This window comes from Sus scrofa, chromosome 7 (assembly GCF_054392235.1).
Source record: "Sus scrofa isolate SSC_HxYL_T2T_F1_AM1 chromosome 7, Sscrofa_HxYL_maternal_Yorkshire_Landrace_v2.0, whole genome shotgun sequence".
NCBI classification, from domain to species: Eukaryota; Metazoa; Chordata; class Mammalia; order Artiodactyla; family Suidae; genus Sus; species Sus scrofa.
This window is the reverse complement of record NC_139389.1, coordinates 87264315-87292034: the sequence shown is the minus strand read 5'-3', so window position 1 is coordinate 87292034 and position 27720 is coordinate 87264315. Positions and strand designations below refer to the sequence as shown.

Here is a 27720-nt window from a genome sequence, read left to right as displayed (position 1 = left end):
AAAAAAAAAAATTACAAAACACATACCATCTTCTTAATAAAGTGCTTAAAACTAGGAATAAAGAGTGTCTTTGAAGGACAATAAGAACAAAGACCCTGAGTTAGGAACCCACTTGGCTGTATCTAGAAACTGAGAGAAGATCAATGTTATATTACTAAGATATTGTGTGGAGATGTGCATGCCTGACTGTAAGTGTGTTTGTGTGCATGTAGAGACAGAGAGAGGAAAATCCTAATAACTTTGGAAACTCATTTTTGTAAGTAAGCTGCAAGCTGGTCCAATAGATCTAACAGCACAGGAGAGAAACAGGCTGATTTCAGCTGCCCTAGAGGAGCCTCCTCCCTTTCTAACAAGGACACTTGCTAGACACAGAGCTTCCATTGTTCCACAATAAAATAAATGGTCTTTGTTTTCCTGTCCCTATAAAGGCATAGACCAAGGATCAGGAAATTATAGCCATTGGGCCAAATCCAGCCTGCCCCTGCTTTTGTACAGTCAGTGAACTAAGAATTCTTACAATTTAATTTAAATTTAAAAATCAGTAGAAGACTAACATTCTGTGATGCATGAAAGTTACATGAAATTCAAATTTCAGCATCCTTTGCACACGAGTGTGTGGTTTTTTGTTTTGTTCTGTTTTGTGTGTGTGTGTGTGTGTGTGTGAGAGAGAGAGAGAGAGAGAGAGAGAGATTCAGACAGAAACTATGTATGTGATTGGTTAACAGAATCAGGAGATGAGGTTGGAGGTGTTGAGAGGTCAAAATATATAGTGTAGATTGAAGATTTTATTTTATTCTCAGTGTACTGGGAAGCTAACTGAAGTTTTTGTGCAAGAAAGGGGTTGATCTGATTTTATTTTTTTAAAGCATCACCTTGGCCATGGCATGGATAACAAGTTATAGAGATGGAACGGTGGAATCAGGAAGCCAGTTAGGACAGCATCACAGTGGCCCAGGCGAGAAAAGGTGATGACTTGAAGAAAAAAGCGTTGGAAATGAGATTTATTTTGGAGAAAAACTAACAGAAATTGCTGACAAATTATACCTGAGATTAAAAGTAGGGAGGAAATACTGTACTGAAATAAATTTCACCGAAAAAAAAAAGTGTTCTTAAACATTCATTTCAAGGGGTCATTTATTAGATTGTTGAACAGATGCTTACTCCTAAAATGAAATTTCAGGAACACCAGCAGCACAAACCTAGTCAAAAATACTGAGTCATGATTAGTAACAATTGTTTTTAGTTGAGTATAATAAATACCTTCCTTTGAATTAGTATTAGACTCATAGGTTTAATCACTTCCAGAACCATGAAGGACCTTTACATGCAGCAGAATTATTCTTTTTTGTCCCTTTTTTATTATTACCAATCAATAGGGTCATCTGACTGCAGCATAACTTTGAAAACGCACTACAAACGCCAGAATGCTGCAAAAGGGATAAATGCTTAATGTCACTGATTATAGTGAAACTGATACAGAGTGACTTTTAAAAAATGGAGTTCCCATTGTGCCTCAGCAGGTTAAGAACCAGACACTGTCTATGAGGATGTGGATTGATCCCTGGCCTCACTCAGGGGATTAAGGATGCAGCATTGCTACAACCTTCACTGTAGGTCACAGATGCAGCTTGGATCTGGTGTTCATTGCTATATGTGCAGTGTAGGCCAGCAGCTGCAGCTCCAATTTGATCCCTAGCCTGGAAACACCCATAAGCTGCACGAGTAGCCATAAAAAGAAAAGAAAAAAATGTTATCTTCTTCTCTTGTCTGCCTTCAACTCTTCTTTATACAAAATACATATGTGATCTCAGAAATTTACTGGGCCCCTAGAAACATGACCTTAAAAGCAGAAGAGGAGTTCCCATTGTGGCATAGCAGAAACAAATCTGACTAGTATCCATGAGGATGCAGGTTTGATCCCTGGCCTCACTCAGTGGGTCAGTGATCCAGCATTGCCATGAGCTGTGGTGTAGGTCGCAGATGCGGCTCAAATCCTGTGTTGCTGTGGCTGTGGTGTAGGCTGGCAGCTGCAGCTCCAATTTGACCCCTAACCTGGGGAATTCCATATGCCACTGGTGTGGCCCTAAAAAGCAAAAAAATTAAAAATTTTAAAAAAGCAGAAGAGAAAAAGATAGGAAATGGAAGTTCACAGTGCAGGTACCACAACCTAGCCCACTCTCCCCCTACAAGAATGGAGTCCATTAAACCCTATTCTAGTTATATACTTTAAAAGAAATTCAGGCAGATTTATGGAGATTGGCCACAACCATCCCTCATGAAATGGGAATCAGGGGATCTACAGTTTAAAATGACCCAGAGAGGGCTTTACAGGAATATGTATTGTGTAATAATCACTCCCACAGTCTCCTCCCCACACCCACCACCAACACAGCTGTATTCTTCCTCCAAAACAACAGTCGAAGCACTCCCGCCTATACTTAAGAAGGAATGTCAGCTTGCTGCTGACACATTTAGCTCTTGATCCTAGGGTTTTCTCATAATTGAATATTCCTAGTAGGAAATTATTAGACTTCCTGGGTTCCTGTTCCAAACTTCAAAAAGCAAACTACGGATTTACTGTAGAAGGGGTCAGGAACACAGATTTTCTTTATGTTGCTCATTTTTACATTTTCTACCGGGGTTCTCATTGATTCCAAGGTCAGTGTGCATAGTTGTTTAACAAAGGTATTCTAACTCATTAAGAAAAAATAAAAGCACTATGCAGATATTCAAAACCTATGCAGTTTGCATCCCCTACAAATCCACTTCTATTTAGAATTCCATGTTATCACTAATATTCATACATAGAATGAATCTATATCATTGGATAGAATTATATCTATAACTGTAGACTGGGAAAACTCATACCCCCTTTCCATCTAAGCACAGACCTGCTTTAACATGGTCTGTTGAATAATTCTTTCACACTGTTCTACCGTGGCTTACTAAGATTGCTTTTCGACACAACAAAACTTAAGGCAATTCTCTTTTGTTGATCTAATTGTTTTACACATGATTGTTATATAATACTATTGAACTAATAAGAAAATCATTTAGTTTGAAATAAGGTCAGTTACAAAAGTCACATAAAAGAAATATTTCAAAAAGGTCTATGAGTTCATGTTACATGGCTACATAGTTTGTTCAGCCTTATGGCACAACTGCTGAAAATAATGTCATCTCTCCTAAAAGGAGAACAAATTTCACTTTTATGAAAATACTTAGGTAGATAGATATGAGAGATAGATCCTCTATGAAGTATAAAGTTTAATAAAATTTTCAAACACCTCTACAACAGTTCTTTCAAGACTTATCAATTCTGATCAAAAATTTTCTTGAGTCCATGATGAAAATGTTATTGAGAATACAGTCAACCCAGGTCAATATTTCAATTTGAAAGGAAAAAAAATAGCTATTGATAACTAAGTCCCTATGTAGTTTCCCAAGAGGGTTTAAATACAACTCTGGGTCCCCACATGCCTGTGCACACTCATTTGATCTTTGCCGGTCCTTTCACAGCTCCCAGACACATGAACATCTCCAACACCCCCAGCAACTCCAGCACCATCACCGGCTTCATCCTCCTGGGCTTCCCTTGCTCCAGGCACGGACAGATCCTCCTCTTTCTGCTCTTCGCTGGGGTCTACCTCCTGACCCTCATGGGCAATGGTTCTATCATCTGTGCTGTGCGCTGGGATCAGAGACTCCACACCCCCATGTACATCCTGCTCGCCAACTTCTCCTTCCTCGAGATCTCCTATGTCACCTCCACTGTCCCAAACATGCTGGCCAACCTCCTCTCTGACAACAAGGTCATCTCCTTCTCTGGATGCTTTCTCCAGTTCTACTTTTTCTTCTCCTTGGGTTCTACAGAATGCTTTTTCTTGGCGATTATGGCATTTGATCGATACCTTGCCATCTGCCGGCCTCTACAGTACCCCACTCTCATGACTGCACGTCTCTGCACCAATCTTGTGGTCAGCTGCTGGGTACTTGGTTTCCTCTGGTTCTTGATTCCCATCATCATCGTCTCCCAAATGTCCTTCTGTGGATCCAGGATCATTGACCACTTCCTATGTGACCCAAGTCCTCTTCTTGCACTCACTTGCAAAAAGGCTCCTGTGATAGAGCTTCTCTTCTCTACTTTAAACCCTGTGCCTATGATCATTCTCTTTACCTTAATTATGGGGTCTTATGCTCTGGTCCTTAGAGCTGTATTCAAACTCCCTTCAGCAGCTGGACGAAGAAAGGCTTTCTCCACCTGTGGCTCTCATCTAGCTGTGGTTTCACTGTTCTATGGCTCTGTACTGGTCATGTATGGGAGCCCAACATCTGAGCATGGTGCTGGAATGCAGAAGATTGTGACTCTGTTTTATTCTGTTATAACCCCACTTCTTAACCCTATGATATACAGTCTTAGGAACAAAGATATGAAAAAGGCCATGCAGAAATTTCTGAAACTATAAAGAGTGTTCATCAAAAAAATGCTCTTGGAGTTCCCGTCGTGGCTCAGTGGTCAATGAATCTGACTAGGAACCATGAGGTTGCGGATTGGATCCATGGCCTCGCTCAGTGGGTTAAGGATTAGGCATTGCTGTGAGCTATGATGTAGGTCACAGATGCAGCTCGGATCCCGCATTGCCGTGGCTCTGGCATAGGAAGGTGGCTACAGCTCCAATTAGACCCCTAGCCTGGGAACTTCCATGTGCCGAGGAAGCGGCCCTAGAAAAGGCAAAAAGACAAAAAAAAAATGCTCTTGAGCAATTAGAACCCAAAATTATATTTATTTTCAAACATTTCCAAAAAATTATTTAACTCATTTTCCAATTAAAAATGATTTTCATTTGCACAGCAAAGGAAACCCAAAAGAAAACAAAAAGACAACTTACAGAATGGGAGAAAACAGTTTCAAATGATGCAACTGACAAGGGCTTAATCTCTAGAATATATAAGCAACTCATACAACTCAACAGCAAAAAAACCAATCAATCAATGGAAAAATGGGCAAAAGACCTGAATAGACATTTCTCCAAAGAAGATATACAGATGGCCAACAAACACATGAAAAAATGCTCAACATCGCTGATTATAAGAGAAATGCAAATCAAAACTACCATGAGATACCACCTCACACCAGTCAGAATGGCCATCATTCATAAGTCCACAAATAACAAGTGCTGGAGGGGATGTGGAGAAAAGGGAACCCTCCTGCACTGTTGGTGGGAATGGAAACTGGTATAGCCACTATGGAGAACAGTTTGGAGATACCTTAGAAATCTATACATAGAACTTCCATATGACCCCGCAATCCCACTCTTGGGCATCTATCCGGACAAAACTCTACTTAAAAGAGGCACGTGCACCCGCATGTTCATTGCAGCACTATTCACAATAGCCAGGACATGGAAACAACCCAAATGTCCATCGACAGATGATTGGATTTGGAAGAGGTGGTATATATACACAATGGAATACTACTCAGCCATAAAAAAGAATGACATAATGCCATTTGCAGCAACATGGATGGAACTTGAGAATCTCATCCTGAGTGAAATGAGCCAGAAAGACAAAGACAAATACCATATGATATCACTTATAACTGGAATCTAATATCCAGCACAAATGAACATCTCCTCAGAAAAGAAAATCATGGACTTGGAGAAGAGACTTGTGGTTGCCTGATGGGAGGGGGAGGGAGTGGGAGGGATCGGGAGCTTGGGCTTCAGACACAACTTAGAATAGATTTACAAGGAGATCCTGCTGAATAGCATTGAGAACTTTGTCTAGATACTCATGTTGCAACAGAAGAAAGGGTGGGGGGAAAATGTAATTGTAATGTATACATGTAAGGATAGCCTGACCCCCTTGCTGTACAGTGGGAAAATAAAAAAAATTATAAAAAAAATGATTTTCAATTGTTTATCCTATTATTGACCAAAACTTCAGTCACCTGTGAGCATGTGTCTATTCTTTATTTGTTCTCGTAGTTCTTGATCATTTTTTCTGTTTCTTACATGCCTCATTGTGTTTACTGAATGTTGAATACTATGTTTTTAACATTGTAAGTACAATGGGTATAGTAACTCAACAGAAGTTGAGTTTTCTTCCAGAAGCAGATAGAGTAAGAGTAGATCACTTTGATCCTAGTTAAGGACAATTTTAGGTGGTGTAAAAATAGTCTAAGCCAGTTTTGCTCTTATAACTGAAATGTGACCCTTAATCCAGGAATGTGGCCTTTTTGAGATCTTAACTGCAAGCCTGGACTGTTTTCAGAGCCCTTCCACCTTAGCAAGCCCTGACTGCCTCTTCCTGTACTCTTTGACTCCTGAAACCTCTGCTCAGCTCTTTAGACTCCCAGTTTCTGCTTTTTGCTAAATGTGTTAGAAATATCATCTCTCACATGAATGAATAAGAAATCCAAAAATGCCTTCAAAGGAGACTGCGTCATATTTTAAGCTTCACTTCTCTGTGGTCCTCCTTTCTCTACAGTTTGTTCCTGAAACCCAAGGTGCTTTGGCAGCCACAAACACCAAATCCTTTATCTCCTCAGTTTAGTGAAATTACTGCTTTCTGCTGTGACTTTATTCCTCCATCCCCTTTTCTTTACAACATGCCTTCATGCTCCCATATTCCTCCTCCCAGTGATTATGTCCCCAGGGAAAAGTATCCAAGCAAATGTGGAACTCATCTCCTAGTTCCTCTTTTCTTGGAAGTGTAGCCTCTGAAATCTTACCTGTGTTGACTGCTCTCTAGTGCCTTCAAATAGTTGTTTTATGTGTTTTGTCCAGATACTACAGTTATTTTTGGCAGAAGGGTTAGTTTAATGCAAGCTTCTTTGTCATGATCATAACCAGAAATTCTTTTCTATCATATCTAAATTCCATACATTCTCGCTTCCCTTCTCACTTTCAGAAGATGATCTTGTAACATAACTATGCAAAAACCCACAAATCAGAGACAAGTTAATATAGGTACTGGTATAAACACAAACATTGGATGAAGCCTCATTTTATTTTCACTGCAAGCAGCTCCGGATTCCACACTGCAAACAAGGTGGGCAGGGAGAAGGGGGTGGAGGGGGCAGCTTTCAGTAAAACAAGAAAACCAAGACCCCAGATAACCCTATTTTTTTAAATGATAGGTGTTCAGCAATTTTGGATCAGTAAAAATATTTAGTCAGCATTTGTATTAGTAACTTGAACCAGTTCTCTTGAACTCCCACCCATTCAGACCCTGAATGAAAGGTCATCCTATTATTTTTAAGTATCTCTAACAATTCAACTACCTGATTCTGCAGATGAATAAAACGAGGATTGACTATCAGGGGTTATTTTCTGAGGATAATATCTTTAATGGTTAAAAAAAAAAAAAAGGTTCTATCCATCACCCTTTCCACTGGCCCAAGATGCTTGTTCTTTACTAACTAATCCTATATTTTTAAGTTTGCCACTTCTCAGTTATTTGCCCTTCCCCAGTTCTCAGTGATTTGCCAGTTATACATTGTTTCCTTAATATACATAAAGCTCTGAACAGAACATCCCAATAGAAAAATAAGCAAAAAGATATAAACAACATACAGAATATATTCTTAAACATACATAAAGATCACTAACTCATTCAAAAAAAGACAAAGGCAGCATAAACGTAATCTCATGTTTCACCCAATTACAATGTAATGAAACTAGAAATCAACATCAGAAGGAAAATTGTAAAATCCACAAATTATTAGAAAGTAAATAACGTACTCTTAAACAACCAGTGGGACAAAGGAAAAATGATAAGAAAAAATATTTTAAAAATCTTTAAGCAAATGAAAAAAAAAAACCACACATACCAAAACTTATGGAATGAAAATAAATCAGTGCTCATAGAGAAATTTACAACTGTAAGCCCTTATATTAAAAAAGAAGAAGGATCAACAATAAGAGGAAAATGAGAAGATCTACAAATATGTGGAAACTAAACAACACATTTCTGAACAACCATTAGGCCAAACCATTCTATTCAAAAAAGAAATATAAAATTATCTCAAAACAGGTGTTCCTGTTGTGGCTCAGCAGGTTAAGAACCTGACATATTATCTATGAGGATGTGGGTTCAAGTGGGTTAAGTGATCCTTAACTCACTAAGTAGGTTAAGGATCCAGCGTTGCTGCAAGCTGCGGTGAAGGTCATAGATGCATCCTGGATCTGGCATTACTGTGGCTGTGGTGTAAACTGGCAGCTGAAGCTCCGATTAGACCCCTAGCCTGGAAACTTCCATATGCAGCAGGTGCAGCCCTAAAAAGAAATTTTTAAAAATCTCGAAACAATTAAAACACAATAATATTACGGGATGCAACAAAAGTAGTTCTGAGAGGAAAGTTTATAGCAATAATGTATATATTAAGAAATTAGAAAGATCTACTTCCTCATCTATAAACAGGGTGAAAGGCAGTACTGAGTCATTGGCACATTGAAAAGGCACCCTAAATGTTAGTTATTATTAAGGGACCATAAAGGCAAATTGTAAATACTGGAGAGAGAAAGAAAATAAGAGGGCTTGTTTAAATAAACAAAATAAGAGGACTTAGGTTGGGAGTTTAGAGAAAGTATATCTTCAGGAAATGATACCAGGGTTGAAACTTGAAGGATCAGCTAAAGGTAGAAAGACAAACTGTGGACAAAGGAAAGCAGTAAAAGTACAAAGGTCTTATTTAAGGCAAGGGAGAGCTTGAGGCATTTCAGGAACTTTGTGTGATCAGCAGACACTAAGCAAGTGAGGAAAAGATAAGCAAGAGCCAGAATGTGCTGGGTCTTGTAAGCCAAAATAAGTATTTTGGATTTTAGATGAAGGCTTTTAAGCAGAAGGATGACAGGATCCAAATTTTATTTCCAAAAGATCCCTGGATGTTATGAGGGGGAAGAGCATGCAGTCAGAAGGCTACTGCTGTGTTACAGGAAAGAGATAATGATGACGTGGAATACACTGCAGTAGAGTTCCTAACAACCTTGGCTGGGCTGAGACACACAGAAATGAAAACAAGGACTTGCAGCAGAATCTCGTCCATTCTGTTCTACACATGCAGCCAGCACTGGATAGAACATGGAAGGAAAAGTGAACACAACATAGAAGCAAGTATACCCTAGCAGAACTGAATCCAAAAGCCCTCAAATTCCTAATTCTACTGCCAACCAACTATGCAATCATGGTAAAGATCCTTCTTGAGCCTCAGCTCCTTATCAGTATAATTTGAATAACAACTCTACCTCATAGGATTACTCTAAGATTTAACTGACTTTATGGGAAAGTGCCTGCAGAGAATTAGGCAGTGTGCCCACTAAATGCTAGTCAACTTAAGAGATAAACCCAAAACAAAAACAAAACACACATTGTGATTAGTTATTTGTTTCACTAAGGTCAAGTTGTTTTTTGTTTTGCTTTGTTTTGTTTCATTGAGTACGTTCTAAGCTTCTTCAATATACTGGGGCCTGCAGAAGAAGACAGCCTGCAGAGAATAAGGCAGGATCCACAGGACTTTCTTGCTGGGAAACCCATACAGTTGTTGCAGAAAAAAAGTATTTTCTCATAGACACACCTCTGAGGAGCAAATGCTATTTAAAGAAAGCTCTTCTGTAAAGAAGCCCAGATCAGAGAATGCATGGACCTGGAGAAAGCAATGAGCACTTTGCTGTAAAACAAGTTTATGAAGCAACCAATATAAGGGTTGGTTTTAAGAGGTATGTGGCAATGATCATAACAAAATTATCCTGTTTATATGTTTTAAATTCTGCTGAAATTAATAAATTATATCTAAATTTTACCTGAAAAATACAACACTTTGGTCTTGCTGCTGGTGAAGACAACCCTGTAGACATTAGAATCTGGAACTTTCTAAAGTATACTGAAGTAAGGGTACACTTGGAGTTTTTCTCAAGTTAGTTAAATGGTCATAAAAAAAAAGAAATTAAAAAGATCTCAAATAGCCTAACTTTACACATCAAGAATCTAGCTAGAAAAAGAACAAAGCCCAGAATTAGCAGAAGGAAGGAAATACTAAGAATCAGAGGAGAAAAAAATAAAGTAGAGACCAGAAAGACAATAGAAAGAATCAACAAACCTAAGAGGTGGTTCTTTGAAAAGATAAATAAAATTGACGAACTTTTACCTACTCTGCAAAAGAAGAAAGAAGGCAGATAAAATTAGAAATAAAAGAGAAAACATTACAACTAATACTATGGAATAACAGAATCATAAGAGAATACTAAGAACAATTACATCATAAATTACATAACCTTATTAAGAAAAGGGTACATATCTAGAAACACACAGCCTATCAAGATTGAGTCAGAAAGAAACAGAAAATCAAAACAGACAAATGACAAGTAAAGAGACTGAACCAATAAAATGCCCAACACAGAAAACTCCAGGACCCAATGGCATCACTGGAGAATTCTGCCAAACATTTAAAAAGGAATTATCACTGGAATTCCCACTATGGCACAGTGGGTTAATGATATGGCTTGTCTCTGAGGTACCAGTTCAATCCCCAGCCTAGCACAATGGATTAAGGATCCAGCATCACTGCCACTCCAGAACAGATTTGATCCCTGGCCCTGGAACTTCCACATTCCATGGAAGCAGCCAAAAAAAAAAAGAAAAGAAAAGAAAAGAATTAACACCAATTGTCCTCCAACTCTTCCAAAATATCAAGGAGAAGGGAACATTTCCAAATTCATTCTAAGTGGCCAGCTTTACTTTGATACCAAAACCAGATAAGGGTAACACAAGAATACTGTAGACCAATATCCTCGATAAACAGAAATACAAAAATTCTCAAAAATATTAGCAAAGAGAATTCAAGAACATATAACAAGGAGTATATATCATGACCAATTGGGATTTATCCCTAGGATACAAGGATAGCTCAACACACACAAACCAAAAATGTAATACATCACATCAATAAAATGAAAAATAAATCATATCATCATCTCAAAAGACACAGAAATAAATTTTTACAAAATAAAACATCCTTTCATGATAAAACCCTTGACAAAATAGGTTTAGAAAGAATCATATATTAACCTAGTAAAGGCCATTACAACAAATCCACAGCTAACACTATAGTCACTGGAGGAACAAGGCAAGGATACCCACTTTCACCAATTCTATTCAATATAGTACTAGAAGTCCTAGCTAAAGCAATTAGGCAAGACAAATAAATAAAAAGTCATCCAAATCAGAAAGGAAGAAGTAAAATTGTCATTACTTATAATGAAATAATCCTATATATATAGAAAATCCCAAAGAATCAGTGAAAAAAAAATAATGGAATTAATCAACAATTTCGTAAAGTGGCAGGATACAAAATCAACATACAGCAATCACCTCTGTTCCTTTACATTAATGATGCGGCATCTGAAAAAGAAATAAAGCCATCCTATTCACAATAGCATTAAAAACAATAAAATACTTAGGATAAATTTAACCAAAGAAGTGAAATATCTGCACAATGAAAATTACAAAACTTTTCTGAAAGAAACTGAAGACACAAATTAATGGAAAAGCATACCACATTCATGAATCAGAAGAACTAATACTGTTAAATGCCCTTACTACCCAAAGCCATCTACAGATTCAACACCATCGCCTTAAAATACCAAAGACATTCTTCAGAGAAATGCAGGAAATAATTTTAAAATTTGTTTGGAAGTACAAAAGACCTCAGATAATCTAGAGGATTAAAAAAAAAAAAACAAAGCTGGAGGCATTATGCTTCTGGATTTCAAACTGTGCTACAATATATAATATCATATAACATATTACACAAACACAGTATGATACTGGCACAGAAATAGACACATTGACCAATGGAAACAGAATAGACAGGCCAGAATTAAATCACAACATATACAGTCCACTATTATTCAACAAAGGAGCCAAGAATACCCAATGGAGAAAGAAATATCTCTTCAATAAATGGTGCTAGGCTGATAAGAAGCATAAGAGGGAGGGTATATTTAAGGAGTTGAAAAAATATCCATTTTAAGTGTCTTAGGTTGGATTGCCTGTAGAATTTCCAGAATAGACAGGTTTGTTTAAGAATGGTACAGTTGGAGTTCCCGTTGTGGCTCAGTGATTAACGAATCTGACTAGGAACCATGAGATTGTGGGTTTGAACCCTGGCCTTGCTCATTAGGTTAAGGATCCGGTGTTGCGGTGAGCTGTGGTGTAGGTTGCAGACGCAGCTTGGATCCCGAGTTGGCTGTGGCTACAGCTCCAATTAGACCCCCAGCCTGGGACCCTCTATATGCCATGGGAGCAGCCCTAGAAAAGACCAAAAAAAAAAAAAAAAAGAATGGTACAGTATATACAATATATACACATATCAGATCATCACATTGTACACCTTAAACTTATACAATGTTATATATCAATGACATCTCAACAAAACTGGGGGGAAAAATAAATGGGGCTAGGAAAATTGGAAACATATGCTAAACTATAAAACTGGACATTGCTCACATGGCTGACAAAATTAAAATGGATCAAAGACTTAAACATAGACCTGATACCATAAAAATTTTTAGACAATAGGGAAGAAGCTCATAGATATTGGTCTTAGCAATAATTTTTTTCAGGATGATGCCAAAAGAAACAGCAAAAGAGAAACAAATGGAACCATGTCAAACTCAAAAGCTCCTTCACAGCAAAAAAAAGCAATTAACAAAATGAAAAGACAAATTGCAGAATGGGAGAAAATTTTTGCAAACTATATACCAGATAAGGGGTTATTATTCAAAATATATATAGAACTCAGTCAATTTAATTAAAAAAAACTGATTAAAAACTGGCCAGAACAACTAAACAGACATTTCTCCAAAAAGGACAGTAAAGTGGCCAACAGGCACATGAAAAGATGCTCAGCATCACTAATCATCAGGGAAATATAAATCAAAACCACAATGAAATATCACTTCATACCCATTAGGATGGTCATCATCAAGAAGACAAGGAACAGCAGGTGTTGACAATGATGTGGTAAAAAGGAAATCCTTACACACTGTTGATGAGAATGTAAATTGGTCCAACCACTATGGAAAATGATATAGAGGCTCTTCAAAAAATTAAAAACATATCTATCACACAATCCAGAAATGCCACATTCGGGTATATACTCAAAAAAAATGAAAATCGTATTTTGTCAAGATATATGCACTCCTGTGTGTTTATCACAGCATTATTCACATTAGCTGAAATATGGAAACAAATGCCCATCAATGGATGAATGTATAAAAGAAATGGTACATATATAATGGAATATTATCTAGTCACAAGGAAGGAATATATCCTCCCATTGCAACAGTATGGGTGGACCTTGAGCACATTATGCCAAGCAAGATAAATCAGACAAAGAAAGACAAGCACTGTATGATATTACTTATATGTGGACTCCAGAAAAGTTAGACATATTTTTTTAAAAAAGAGCAAAATGGTGATTACCAAAGGATGGGGAGAGTAAAAGAGATAAGATTAAGAGGAGTGGAATTGATAGTATTTACAATCACTATTTAAGCTTATAATGAGTAGTAAATAAGCCACAGAGATCTAATCCACAGTATAATGAATATAGACAATAACACTGTATTATAATTATGCAATGATAAATCATATACAAACCATATATATTGTAATATGATAGCAATCATATTACAATAAACAAATGTATCAAAGTAATATATTTACACCTTCAACTTACACAATGTTACATGTCAAAGTTATTCAATTTTTTAAATCCTGAAAAAATTAAAAATTAAATAAGAAGTTTCCTTATGGCTCATCAGGTTAAGAACCTAACTGGTATCCATGAGGGTTCAGGTTAAATCCCTAGCCTCACTCAGTGGGTTAAGTATCCAGCATTGCCACAAGTTGCATAATAGGTTGCAGATGTGGCTTGGATCTGGTCGTTGCTGTGGCTGTGGCATCAGCCAGCAGCTGCAGCCTCAATTCCATCCCTAGCCTGGTAACTTCCATATGCTGCAAGTGTACCCCCCCCAAAAAAAAAGAGAGAGAGAAAGAAAAAAAGAAAAAGAAGCAGTAGCACAAACAGAAGAAGAAGAAAGATCTCAAGTTAAAACCTAACTTTACAATTTTAAGAACTAGAAAAAAGAACAAACTAAACCCAAGGTAACAAAAAGAAGGAAATGATAAAGATTAAAGTAGTAATAGATAATATAGAGAATAGAAAATCAATAGGAAAAAATAAATGAAGCCAAGACTTGGAATTTTTGAAAGATTAAGATGATTGACAAACATTTAGCTAGATTGACTATAAAGAGAAAAAAATTCAGATGAATAAAATCACAAAGTAGAGACTTTAAGGTGATTTTCTAGAAAGAAAAATGATCATAACAGAGTACCATAAACAATTGCCCATTGTAAAAATTGGTTAACCTGGATGAAATGGAAAACTTCCTGGAAACACACAATCTACCAAGATGAACCATGAAGAAATAGAGAATCTGAATCAACTATACCAGTAAGGAGATTAAACCAATAGTCGAAAACCTGAAAAAGAAAAGCCCAGATCCAGATGGTTCTGCAGATAAATTTCACCAAACATTTAATGAAGAATTAACAACAATCATCAAACTTTTCAAAAAAAAAAAGATTAAAGAGAAGGGAACACTTTCTACCTCATTCTATAAGACCAACATTACCTTGACATCAAAGCCAGACAAAGATACTACAAAAAAAGAAAACTATGGACCAATCCTTTATGCACACAGATGCAAAAATCTTCAAAAAATATTAGCAAACCAAATTCAAAAGCATTTAATTAAAAAGATTATACTCCATGACCAAGAGGGATTTATTCCTACAAGTTTCAACATAAGAAAATTAATCAACCATCTACATTAGCAGAATGAAAGAAAAACCATATGATCATCTCAAGTGATGCATAAAAGGCATTGGACAAAATTAGAGACACTTTATGATAGAAATACTCACAAGCAAGGTACAGAAGAAAACTACCTCAACATAATAAAATTCATGTGTGACAAAATCACAGTGAACATCATACCCAGTGATTTTTTAAAAACCGAAAGCTTTTCCTCTAAGATTAGGAATAAGACAAGAATGTCTAGTTTCACCACTTCCATTCAACATATTATTGAAGACCTAGTCAGAGCAACTAGGCAAGAAAAAGGAATTAAAGATATCCAAATTTGAAAGAAAGAAGTAAAATTATCTCTGTTCACATATGATGTGATCTTATATGTAAAAAACCCCAAAGATTATGCACACATCCCACCTGTTGGAACTTAAAAATAAATTCAGCAAAGTTACAGGATACAAAAATCAACAAACAAAAAAGTTTCATTTTCATACACTAACAATGGACAACCCAAAAAGGAAAATAACAGTTATATTTATAATAGCGTCAAAAAGAATAAAATACTTAGAATTAAATTTAACCAAGGAGACAAAACACTTCTACACTGAAAAATGTAAAATGTTGCTGAAAAAATTAATGAAAAAACAAAAAAATGGAAAGACATCCCCCTCATTCATGGATTGTAAGACTTAATATTATTAAGATGTCACTACTATCCAAAATGACTTATAGTCAATGAATTTCCTATCAAATCCTAATGATGTTTTTTGCAGAAATAGAAAAATCCATCTTAAAATTCATGGGACCCCAAAAAACAAACAATTTTTTTTTAAAGTTGGGTTTTCTGAAATCACTTTCTGATTTCAGAAGTTACTAGAAAGCCATAGTAATCAAAATTATGTGGTAGTTGCATAAAGACAGACAGAGGAGTTCCTGCTATGGCACGATGGGACTGATGGCATCTTGGCAGTGCTGGGATGAAGGTTTGATCCCAGGCCCACCACAGTGTATTAAGGATCCAGCATTGCCACCTCTGCAGCTTGGGTTGCATCTGTGGCTCAGATATGATCCCTGTCCTAGGACACCATATGCCATGGGTAGACAAAAAAAAGAAAAAAATGAAAAAGAAAAAAAGACATTAGACCAATGGAATAAAACAGAAATTGACAAAATAAACACTCACATATATAGTCATATGATTTTTGACAAGAATGCCAACACCATTCAATGAAGAAAAGACAATCTTTTCAACAAATGTTGCTAAGAAAATGGATATCCATATGCAAAATAATGAAATTGGATTTTAATCCCATACTATATTCAAAAATTAATTCAAAATTAATCAAATACATAAACTTAAGACCTAAAACTATAAAATTCTTAGAAGAAACACAGTGAAAAAGCTTCTTGACATTGGATTTGGCAATGACTTCTTAGATATGGCGCAAAAAACACAAGCAACAAAAGAAAAAATAGATAAACTGGACTACATTAAAAAACATTTGTGCATCAAAGGACGCTATCAACAGAATGAAAAGGCAACCCATAGAGTGGAAGAAAACAGGGAAAAGATAGAATGCAAAGTTATTGTTTAATGGGTGTGGAGTTTCAGTTTTAGATGATGAAAAGCTTCTGGAGATGGATGGTGATGACTGCATGATGTACATGTATTTAATATTCCAGAACCATACACATAAAATGTTATATATATTTTGCCATAATAAAAAAATTTTAAACTATCAGAAGAGGAAAATAAAATAATAAAAATATTTGAATAATCCAAAAGGAAACAAGATAGTAGAAATAAGGGAACAAAGAACAAACAGGACAAATGGAAACTAATAGTCTAATGGTAATTAAGGACTGGAAACAAAAATTTACAGTTATCAATGTGAGAAGAAAACACTCCCAGAGAGTATAAACAAGGTACATTGTGAACATTCTCTATATTTCACAGTGGAAATACTTTTCCTGAAAACAAAAAGAAATTCTCTGGAAGTCTACACAGTCAGCTCACCACTGCCTTTAAGTCATCATTCGTTCCTAGCCACAACAATCAGACAAACAAAAGAAATAAAAGGGATCCGAATTGGAAGAGAAGAGGTAAAACCATCACTGTATGCAGATGACATGATACTACATATAGAAAACCCTAAGAATTCCATGCAAAAACTACTTGAATTGATCAATTAATTCAGCAAAGTAGCAGGATACAAGATTAACATTCAGAAATCAGTCACATTTCCATATACTAACAATGAAATATTAGAAAAGGAATATAAAAAGATATGCCATTTAAAATCACACCCCAAAAAATTAAATACCTAGGAATAAACCTGACCAAGGAGGTGAAGACTTATATGCTGAGATCTATAAGCTGCAATTTAATTAATCAATTTCCTTGATTAATTAAAAACATTAATTAAGGAAATTAAAGAGGACTCAAAGAAATGGAAAGATATTCCACATCCCTGGATTGGAAGAATTAATATTGTTAAAATAGCCATACTACCCAAAGCAATCTACAGATTCAATGCAAACCCTATCAAATTACCCATGACATTTTTCACAGAACTAGAACAAACAATCCAAAACTTTATGTGGAACCATAAAAGACCCAGAATTACCATAGCAATCCTAAGGGGAAAAAAACCAAGCAGGAGGCATAACTCTTCCAGACTTCAGACAATATTACAAAGCTACAGTAATTAAGACAGCATGGAACTGGTACCAAAAAAAAAAAAAAAAAAAAACATACAGACCAGTGGAACAGAATAGAGTACCCAGAAATAAACCCAGATACCTATGGTCAATTAATCTTTGACAAAGGAAGCAAGAATATAAAATAGGAAAAAGTCACTTCACAAGTGGTGCTGGAAAAACTGGAGAGCTGAACGTAAATCAATGAAACTAGGACACACCCCATGCACAAAAATAAACTCAAAATGGCTTAAAGACTTAAACATAAGACAAGACACCATCAAACTCCTAAAAGAGAACATAGGCAAAACATTCTCTGACATCAACTGTACAAATGTTTTCTTAGGTTAGTCTCCCAAAGCAATAGAAGTAAAAACAAAAATAACCAATGGGACGTAGTCAAACTTAAAGGAAACCATTAAAAAAATACAACCTAGGGAATGGGAGAAAATAGTTTCAAATGATGCAACCAACAAGGGCCTAATCTCCAAAATATACAAACAACTCATACAACTCAACAGCCAAAAAAAAAAAAAAAAAGAAAAGAGAAGAAAGAAAGAAACCACCCCAATTGAAAAATGGGCAAAAGACCTGAATAGACATTTCTCCAAAGAAGACATATAAATGGCCAACAGGCACATGAAAAAATGCTCAACATCACAATTATCAGAGAAACACAAATCAAAACTACAATGGGGTACCACCTCACACCAGTCAGAATGGCCATTATTAACAAGTCAACATAGGCCAAACACTCTCTGACATAAATGACAGCAACATCTTCTCAGATACACCTCTTAGAGTAATGACAATAAAAACAAAAATAAACAAATGGAACCTAATCAAACTTCAAAGTTTCTGTACAGCAAAGGAAACCCTAAACAACACAAAAAGACAACCCACTGAATGGGAGAAAATCTTTGCAAGTGAAGCAACTGACAAGAGATTCATCTCCAAAATTTATAAACAACTTCTGCAGCTCCATACCAAAAAAACAAACAACCCCATCCAAAAAATGGACAGAATATCTAAACAGACATTTCTCCAAAGAAGACATACGGATGGCCGAGAAACACATGAAAAGATGTTCAACATCACTCATTATTAGAGAAATGCAAATCAAAACCACGATGAGGTACCATCTCACACCAACCAGAATGGCCATCATCCAAAAGTCTACAAACAATAAGTGCTAGAGAGGGTGTGGAGAAAAAGGAATCCTGTTACACTGTTGGTGGGATTATAAATTGGTGCAACCACTGTGGAAAGCAGTATGGAGATGCCTCAGAAAACTAAACATAGAACTACCATTTGATCCAGCAATCCCACTTCTGGGCATTTATCCAGAGAAAACCATGACTCGCAAAGACACACGTACTCCGATGTTCATTGCAGCACTGTTTGCAATAGCCAGGACATGGAAAAAACTTAAATGTGCATCGACAGAGGAGTGGATCCAGAAGATGTGGTACATATACACAATGGAATATTATTCAGCCATTAAAATGAACGAAATACTGGCATTTTTATCAACATGGATGGACCTAAAAACTATCATGCTAAGTGAAATCAGCCATACAATGAGACACCAACATCAAATGCTTTCACTGACATGTGGAATCTGAAAAAAGGACAGACGGAACTTCTTTGCAGAACAGATGCTGACTCACAAACATTGAAAAACTTATGGTCTCCGGAGGAGACAGTTTGGGGGGTGGGGGGATGTGCTTGGGCTGTGGGATGGAAATCCTGTGAAATTAGATTGTTATGATCATTATACAACTACAGATGTGATAAATTCATTTGAGTAATAAAAAATTTAAAAAAAACAAGTCAACAAATAAATGCTGGAGAGGGTGTGGAGAAAAGGGAACTCTCCTACACTGTTGGTGGGAATGGAAATTGGTATATACACTTTGGAAAACAGTATGGAGGTATCTCAGAAAACTAAATACAGAACTACCATATGATCCAGCAATCCCATTCCTGGACATATATATGGACAAAACTTTCATTCAAAAAGATACATGCACCCATATGTTCATTGCAGCACTATTCACAAGAGCCAAGACGTGAAAACAACCTAAATATTCAACAACAGATGAACAGATTAAGAAGATGAGGTACATATACACCATGGAATACTACTCAGCCATAAAAAGAACAAAATAATGCCATTTGCAGGATTTCCCGTGTGGCTTACAACAAAGTAACGCCATTTGCAGCAATATGGATGGAATAAGAGACTTTCATACTAAGTGCAGTCAGAAAGACAAAGACAAATACCATATGTCACTTATATGTGGAATCTAAAATATGGCACAAATGGAGTTCCCGTCGTGGCGCAGTGGTTAACGAATCCGACTAGGAACCATGAGGTTGCGGGTTTGATCCCTGCCCTTGCTCAGTGGGTTAAAGATCCGGCGTTGCCGTGAGCTGTGGTGTAGGTTGCAGACGTGGCTCGGATCCCTGCGTTGCTGTGGCTCTGGTGTAGGCCGGTGGCTACAGCTCCAATTGGACCCCTAGCCTGGGAATCTCCATATGCCGCGAGAGCGGCCCAAGAAATAGCAAAAAGACAAAAAAAATAAAAATAAAAAAATAAAATATGGCACAAATGAACCTATCTACAGAAAAGAAACAAACTCACGGACACAGAGAACAGACTTCTGGTTGCCAAAGGGGAGGGGGAGGGAGTGGGATGGACTGGGAGTTTGGAGTTAATAGATGCAAACTATTGCATTTGGAGTAGGTAAGCAATGAGATCCTGCTGTATAGCACAGGAAACAATGTCTAACCACTTGTGATGGTATATGATGGAAAATAATGTGAAAAAAAAGAATGTATATATATATGTATAACTGGGTCACATTGCTGTACAGCAGAAATTGACAGGACATTGAAATCAACTATAATTTTAAATTTTTTTAATTATTTGACCATTAAAAAAATTATTCCTGCCTTCACCCTGGGAGTCAACTTAAACTAAAATATATGAAAATTATAAATAAGAAAAAGATGTTACACAGAGCATTGAGTGAGTCATAAACCAGCCCCAGTGGAGTCTGAATTCTTCTAAGATGAAGATAATAATCTCTAAGATGAAACTGTAATTTCACCCTTGAGAATCTCAGCAATACTCCCTTGCCCTTCATTCACATGAGGTTCATACCCCATTTCTTTCAGCTACTTTACAGCAAAAGTAACAAACATAAAACTCAGCTGCTGAATTTTCTCTTCTGGGTGAGACAAGTAAAAGATCTGGGTGCCTGGGGATGACTGAGGTCTCTTATGCAGCTCTTACATCTTACAGAAAATATCAAATGGGGCCCACATCTCAGAGACTAATTATAGAGCTGTGCTGTTTTCACTGGCTATATTGCCTAATACAAGCACCCTGTTGCTATAACTGTCTCTTTTAAGCATTTCAGGAAGAGAGGAGAGAGAGTTTCAGCATTTAATTTTGTATTTCCTAGGATGCTCAGGGTGAGGCCCCTGGGTTTTGATTCCATGTAAAGGAAAGAGAAGCATCAATGAGAAGATATAGTCTGTTATTCTCAGCTTTGTCTACATTTAGCCCCATAATGAAGGGTAAGTAACTTTTCTCCCTGTCTAGACATTGCTGCATTTTTTTCTAAGACATCTACAAATGGATGCTGGCTCCAGTGAGATTCCATTCTAACATTAATTTATTTTTGCAAACTTTTGTGGGGTTTATGTTTCTGGATATAAAGTTTTACCCACTAGTAACATAATAAGCTATATTATATGAACTGTCAATCCCAGTGCCCAGCTACTCATCTCCCTCAGTTTAACAATCTCTGAAAATTTCTTGCCTAAAGATTCACAAAGGAATGCCTCCTTATTCAGAAATTTGATAAATTATATAATTTGACATGAGAAGACCACTTAGTGTTGTACTCAGTAACTCATTTCCTACAGTGTCCCCAATTAAATATAACTTATTCCCACTTATTCTCATGCACATCACAGGTAATGTAATGCACTTCCTTTAATTATTTATCTTCTGCTCCTTGAATTATTTAACATTACTATGTTTTATTATTGTTTTTGTCTCTTTGTCTTTTTAGGGCCACACCTGCAGCATATAGAGGTTCCCAGGCTAGGGGTCGAATTGGAGCTGTATCTGCTGGCAACACCACAGCCACAGCAACACTGCATCCTTAATCCACCGAGCAAGGCCAGGGATCCAACCCGCATTCTCATGGATGCTGGTCAGGTTCATTAACCACTGAGCCATGATGGGAACCCCAACATTACTATGTTTTAATGTCTTCCTCCTTTATATCAGAACAAACTGTATGCTTTTAAGTGCTAGAATATACAAGGAGGTCCATAAAATAAATCTGAGAAACCAAAGAGTGTTGCCCATAGCTTTGGCTGTATGATATATTGGAACTGGTTTACTTTTTAATCATTTAGGCTTTTAAATAATTATGCTAAAAAATAATCCTAGTTACTTTGTAGTCATATTTGTTGGTAGTATTATTATTAACAACAGCTATGAATTTTTTCATGCCCTGGTATATTCCAGAAACTGTACTAAGCATGTATACTTCAACAGTATTTTCACAAGAGTTCTGAAAAATAGGTGTTAACTTGCCCAAGAGCACATAGTATGTCATACAGTCTTTGAACCCAAATCATTGTAACAGTATAATTTATTTCCTTTCAGTACAGTGATATAACAGGACTACTGAGTTAAGTACGACAGGATTGAGAATCTGGTTGGGAACCTGATCCAGTTGTGGAATGTCACCACACAAATTGCAGAGTAGGTGTTCTCTTCTTTCCTCATGAATCCATGTGCTCTCCTCCTATAGAGGCTCATTTTTCTTTTTGGTTATACATGTAACTGCTTCACTCTGCTACTGGACCATCCAAACAATGAAAGCATTTACACTGATCTCCTATGTGCCCAAGACAGATTTGAAAAACATTTGGGAGGGAAAATCGATAGGATTCGGTTATTGACTGCATATGGGAGATGACAGAGTTGGAAAGTGCCTTGAGTGACTCTCAAGTCTCTGGCTTTATTTAGCAAATGCTAAATGCATTGGTGAATGGAGAGTAGTTCCATTCACTAAGGTAAGACCACTAAAGGGGAAGGGAGCCATTACAAAGGAAAATATGTAATACGGAGAAGTACTGAATAGAAGGGTGACTACAGGCTTGAAAACATAAAAGAGGATAAATAACTAGGAAGACTTATATTTAAATAGACACTCACACCTGTTATATTGAGCAAGGTGGGATTAGTAGACCACAGGTTTTCTATAAGTTTGGACAGTCACATAAGACTGCCCAGTCTTATTCAGAGACAATATTCAGGATATTCAGATATTCAGAGATAATATTCGAGATATTCAGATTGGAGGCAGTGATGGTCATGTTCATAGTCAGTGGCTTAGTTTTTCTGGTGACAGACTTGATGAATTGTAAATTCATGCAATCATTAAGTCATGGAACAAGTGCCTACTAAGCACCAGAACCTCAGTCAACTGAGAATATAATGATAAATTTAACATCACTCATGAATTATAAAAGTTTTCAGTCTAAAACACATGATTTAGTTATTATGGCACATGCTTTACATATAACATGCTATGGAAATATAAAGCAGGAATTTTTCTTATACATAAAGGTTTTACTTTGTTTACTTCAGGAAATGATAGATATCCAAAGGATATCTAAAAATCCTCATCATCAAAAACTAGGACACAATACATCGATTAGTCTAATCATTAATTTTTTAAATCATTATAACTCACTTTAATGGGTTAAGTATATAAAGATATATGCTTAAGAATATTAATTAGTGTCCATTATAATACAAAACTCTTAACAATCAAAGCTTATCACTAGGGAGTTAGTGAATACACAGAAAACAATACACAGCCGCTGAATTGTTGATGTGTATGTACAGCATCAATATTTTCAACACAGAAAAAACACTGAAATATATTAAGTTAAAAATCAGTTTATACAAGTGCCCATCAACATGCGATTGGCTGAAGAAGATGTGAGAGATACACATATCTCTCACATGCAATGCATATATTTCTCAGCTATAAAAAGAATGAAATATTGCCACTTGCAGCAATGTGACTGGATCTAGAGAATATTATGCTTAGTGAAATAAGTAAGGCAGAGAAAGAACTATCATATCACTATATGTGCAATCTAAAAAGTGATACAAATGAATCTCTGTACAAAATAGAATCAGACTCACAGACATAAAAAACAAAATTATGGCTACCAAAGGGGAAAAGGGAAGAGACAAATTAGAAGTATGGGATTAAGGAGTTCCCATCATGGTGCAGCGGAAACAAATCCGACTAGGAACCATGAGGCTGCTGGTTCCATCCCTGGCCTCGCTCAGTGGGTTAAGGATCTGGCATTGCCATTAGCTGTGGTGTAGGTCACAAAAATGGCTCGGATCCCCACTGCTGTGGCTGTGGTGTAGGCCAGAGGCTACAGCTCCGATTAGACCCCTAGTCTGGGAACCTTCTTATGCTGTGGGTGTGGCCCTAAAAAAAAAAAAAAAAAGAAGAAGAAGTATGGAATTAACACATACAAACTACTATACATAAAATAGATAAGCAACAAGGTTTACAGTATGGCACAGGGAATTACATGCAATATCTTATAATAACCTATAAGGGGATATAATAGGCAAAGAAACAAATCACTCTGCCAAACACTTGAAACTAATACAATATTATAAATTAGCTATACTTCAATAATAAACAAGTTATAAACAACATATTTTGAAAAATCTTATTTTAATTTTTAAAGAAGAGAGGAGTGCAATTCTCCAGAGAGTTAAAATTTGTTTACTCTGTGAAGAAGGATTTTTTTCTGTTTCTATATTTTTCGTGTTTCCATTTTTTTAATTATTTTTATTTTGGTAAATTTTGAACATTGTAGCATTAATTAACTGAAATAACAACAGAGTAGCAATTTAGATTATTTGAAATGCTGTACTGAATAACAATATTTAAAAACATCATTGTGTTTGGAGAAAGCTTAATGAAAATTTTTTACATGTCTTGTGTATAACCAAAATGAAAGAAAATATAGTTTGCGTTCAGCAAGAATTGATCTTTTGCAACATCCAAAGTGATGTTATGTTGATTTGTCTATTTGACTTTTGATAAATGACCTCTGCAAGCTTATTAAGATCCTGAGTTTCCTGGAGGTGGACAGGTGGGACTGCAGTCAGAAATGTCAAAACCTAAGACCTGGAGCTCCCTGGTCACTTGTGGAGTTAAGAATCTAGCATTGTCACTACTGTGGCTCTGTCACTGCTGTGGTGAGGGTTCCATCCTTGGCCTGGGAACTTCCTCATGCCGCAGGTATGGCCAAAAAAAACCCAAAAAACAACAACAAAAAAAAAACCCTATAATCTGTGTGCTTTTCACAGAGGGTAGTGTTTCTGATTTCCAAAAATCCAAAAGGGAAGAAAGGATTTTTTTAACCCAACCCACTGATAAAGAAAAACCAGTGTAAAGATTATATTGAAATTTGAGATCATTGGTATTGTTCATTGGTGGCTTTTAAGTAAGAGCTAGGAGTAAATGATGAGTTATTCCAACTAATTGCCAAACAGCCAGCATAGGTACCTTGCATAGGTTTCCTACAAGTTTTTCAAGAAACAAAACAACTTACATTTTGTTGTTTTCTGTCTTCCCTGCAGCCCTGGGATTTGTGAACAATTCAACAGCAAGCACTGTGACTAAGTTTGTCCTCCTAGGCTTCCCTGGATGCGAAGAGTTGCAGTGCTTCCTCTTTTCACTGTTCTTTGGGGTCTATGTATTTACCATGATGGGCAATGGGACCATAGTTTGTGCTGTGAGGTGGGACCCAAGGCTCCATACCCCAATGTATATTCTCCTAGGGAACTTTGCTTTCCTTGAAATCTGGTACATTACCTCCACTGTACCCACTATGCTAATCAATTTCCTCTCAGAGACAAAAACCATCCCTTTTGTTGGCTGTTTCCTCCAGCTATATTTTTTTACTTCCCTTGGTACAACTGAGGTATATTTCCTCTGTATCATGGCATATGATCGGTACCTCGCTATCTGCCGCCCATTGCACTACCCAATCATCATGACCCAACAACGCTGCTCTATCTTGATGTCTCTTTGCTGGTTGTTTGGATTCCTCAGTTACTCTGTCTCCACCGTGCAGCTCTCTCAATTGCCTTTCTGTGGGCCCAACACCATCAATCACTTTCTGTGTGACATGGACCCACTGATGGCTCTGTCCTGTGCCCCAGCTCCTGTCACTGAGATTGTCTTCTTTGTCTTGAGCTCTCTCATTATCATCCTAACTCTTCTATACATCCTTGGCTCCTATACCCTTTTATTGTTAACTGTGTTAAAAGTCCCCTCAGCAGCTGGCCGGCGGAAGGCTTTTTCCACCTGTGGATCACATCTGACTGTGGTGTGCTTATTCTTTGGGGCTCTTTTGGTAATGTATGTGAGCCCTACAGCTGATAACCCAGCTGAAATTCAAAAGATTATGACTTTGTTCTATTCTGTGGTGACTCCTTTCTTAAACCCCCTGATTTACAGCTTACGAAACAAGGAGATGAAGGCTGCAGTGAAGAAAGTCCTAAGAATAGAACGAACATAAACTAAGCTACTTGAGAACAAGCAAACCATTGATCAGGCATAAGAGATTAATTAAAAAAGACTTCATGTACTGCTGATAATTCTCCAATGAACACCTTAAAGAAGATATTTCTCAGTGGGGTCCGTCACTGTTTTATTCTTCAAGTAATCTGGCAGAGCTATCTATAGCTGATTCAGATTCCATTCTAAGTAGAACAATAATATTTTCAATGTGTATTACTTCTTAGATAGTAATATGAGAGCATTATATTTCTGCTATTTCTCATACTGTGTTAGTTTTGACTGTTGGGGGATGGAAGTGAAGCTGGAACAAGAGCAGTTATTCTGGGCGAATCATCACTGGTGTACTCAAGGCATTTCTTAAGACATTCCAGTCTTTTTAAAAGCGAAAAAGTAATTGAATTTAAGTGCCTAATGGATACATACCTAAAGTATTTAATAACAGAAAAAGTTTCGTATCCCCTTGACTCTAATGGTTGAGAATCTTCCAGATGAGGGACAGACTGAAAGTTTTATGTTTAAATAAGTAATGTTTTAGCATCAGATAAGATAATAATTCTTTCATTCAACAAAAATTCATTGAGCATCTACTTTATTCCAAGCCCTCCTTAGGCATTAGAGATACGCTATGACCAAAATGGTCAAAAAAACACCATCATGTGGACTTTACTTTCTAGTGAGGGACAGATGATAAAAAAATAAGTGAAATATATAGCATGTTAGAGAGTGATAAGCAATATGGAGAAAGGGGGAGGAGGACAGGGAGTGTGGGAGAAAAGGCTGAAATTTTAAATAGGATGATCAGGTAAGGTCACACTGAGAAAGCAATATTTAAGCAAAAGCTGGACGGAGATGAGGGAATGAACCATGTGAACAGCTGAGGGAAAAGAGTATTCCAGGCTGAGAGAAGCAAAGTTCTCTATAAGATCCTAAGGCAAGACTGTGTTCCAGTAACAGCAAGGAATTTGTTTTGTTTGGAGAAGAGACATTAAGGAGGAAAGCATCAGAGATGAAGTCAAAGAGAGTATAAAGAGGGTCAAATTGTGCAGGACCTCGTGAGCCATGTAAGAACTTTAAATTCTGTATGAGATGGGAAGCCTTTTTGAGCAGAGGAGTAACATAATCCCATTTACATTTTCAAAGGGTCATCCGCACAGTTGTTTCCTTGTAAATAGACTAAAGAGGGGCATGGGCATTTCAAAAACTCTTATTTCTAGTTGTAAAATAAAAATTGTTTGTTTCTTTTGAAAGGAATTTGTATCTGTAACCTGTTCGTGAGGATATGTATTGGGAGAGGGGGGAAAATCAGGGAACTGGTTTGCTCAAGAGCAATGGAAACCCCTCCTAGCCCCTGCCAAAGGAAACTGTAATTCTAGAATGATGTTTTCATGACAATCTTGAGAGATAATGGACTTAGGAATCCAATCCTGAAGCTCTTGAATCACAGTTAATTATATTATGATTATATAGACACTTACA

At 36.7% G+C, this 27720-nt stretch overlaps 3 protein-coding genes across 4 annotated transcripts in view; 2 read left to right on the top strand and 1 right to left on the bottom strand.

The window, feature by feature from the left end:
- LOC100155381 (olfactory receptor 4S2-like) overlaps positions 1-27720 on the bottom strand; it is a 348453-nt gene that overhangs the window by 288004 nt on the left and 32729 nt on the right. The window lies entirely within an intron of this gene.
- LOC100155522 (olfactory receptor 11G2-like) lies at positions 3212-4466 on the top strand. Of its 2 annotated transcripts, XM_084970414.1 has the most exons (2): positions 3212-3225; positions 3554-4466. In XM_084970414.1, exons 1-2 carry the CDS (start codon positions 3212-3214, stop codon positions 4464-4466), a joined length of 927 nt encoding a protein of 308 aa, XP_084826540.1. The 2 variants fall into 2 exon arrangements, with proteins under 2 accessions (XP_084826540.1, XP_084826541.1); XM_084970415.1 differs by lacking the exon at positions 3212-3225 and having other exon boundaries at positions 3510-4466.
- On the top strand, positions 21163-26242 carry LOC100738550 (olfactory receptor 11H7-like). The gene is made up of 2 exons (XM_084970562.1): positions 21163-21169; positions 25212-26242. The coding sequence occupies exons 1-2, from the start codon at positions 21163-21165 to the stop codon at positions 26240-26242; spliced, it is 1038 nt and encodes a 345-aa protein (XP_084826688.1).

What these genes read in the sequence shown, in the direction of transcription:
- LOC100155522 (XM_084970415.1), top strand. Translation starts at nt 3,531, where the DNA reads ATGAACATCTCCAACACCCCCAGCAACTCCAGCACCATCACCGGCTTC.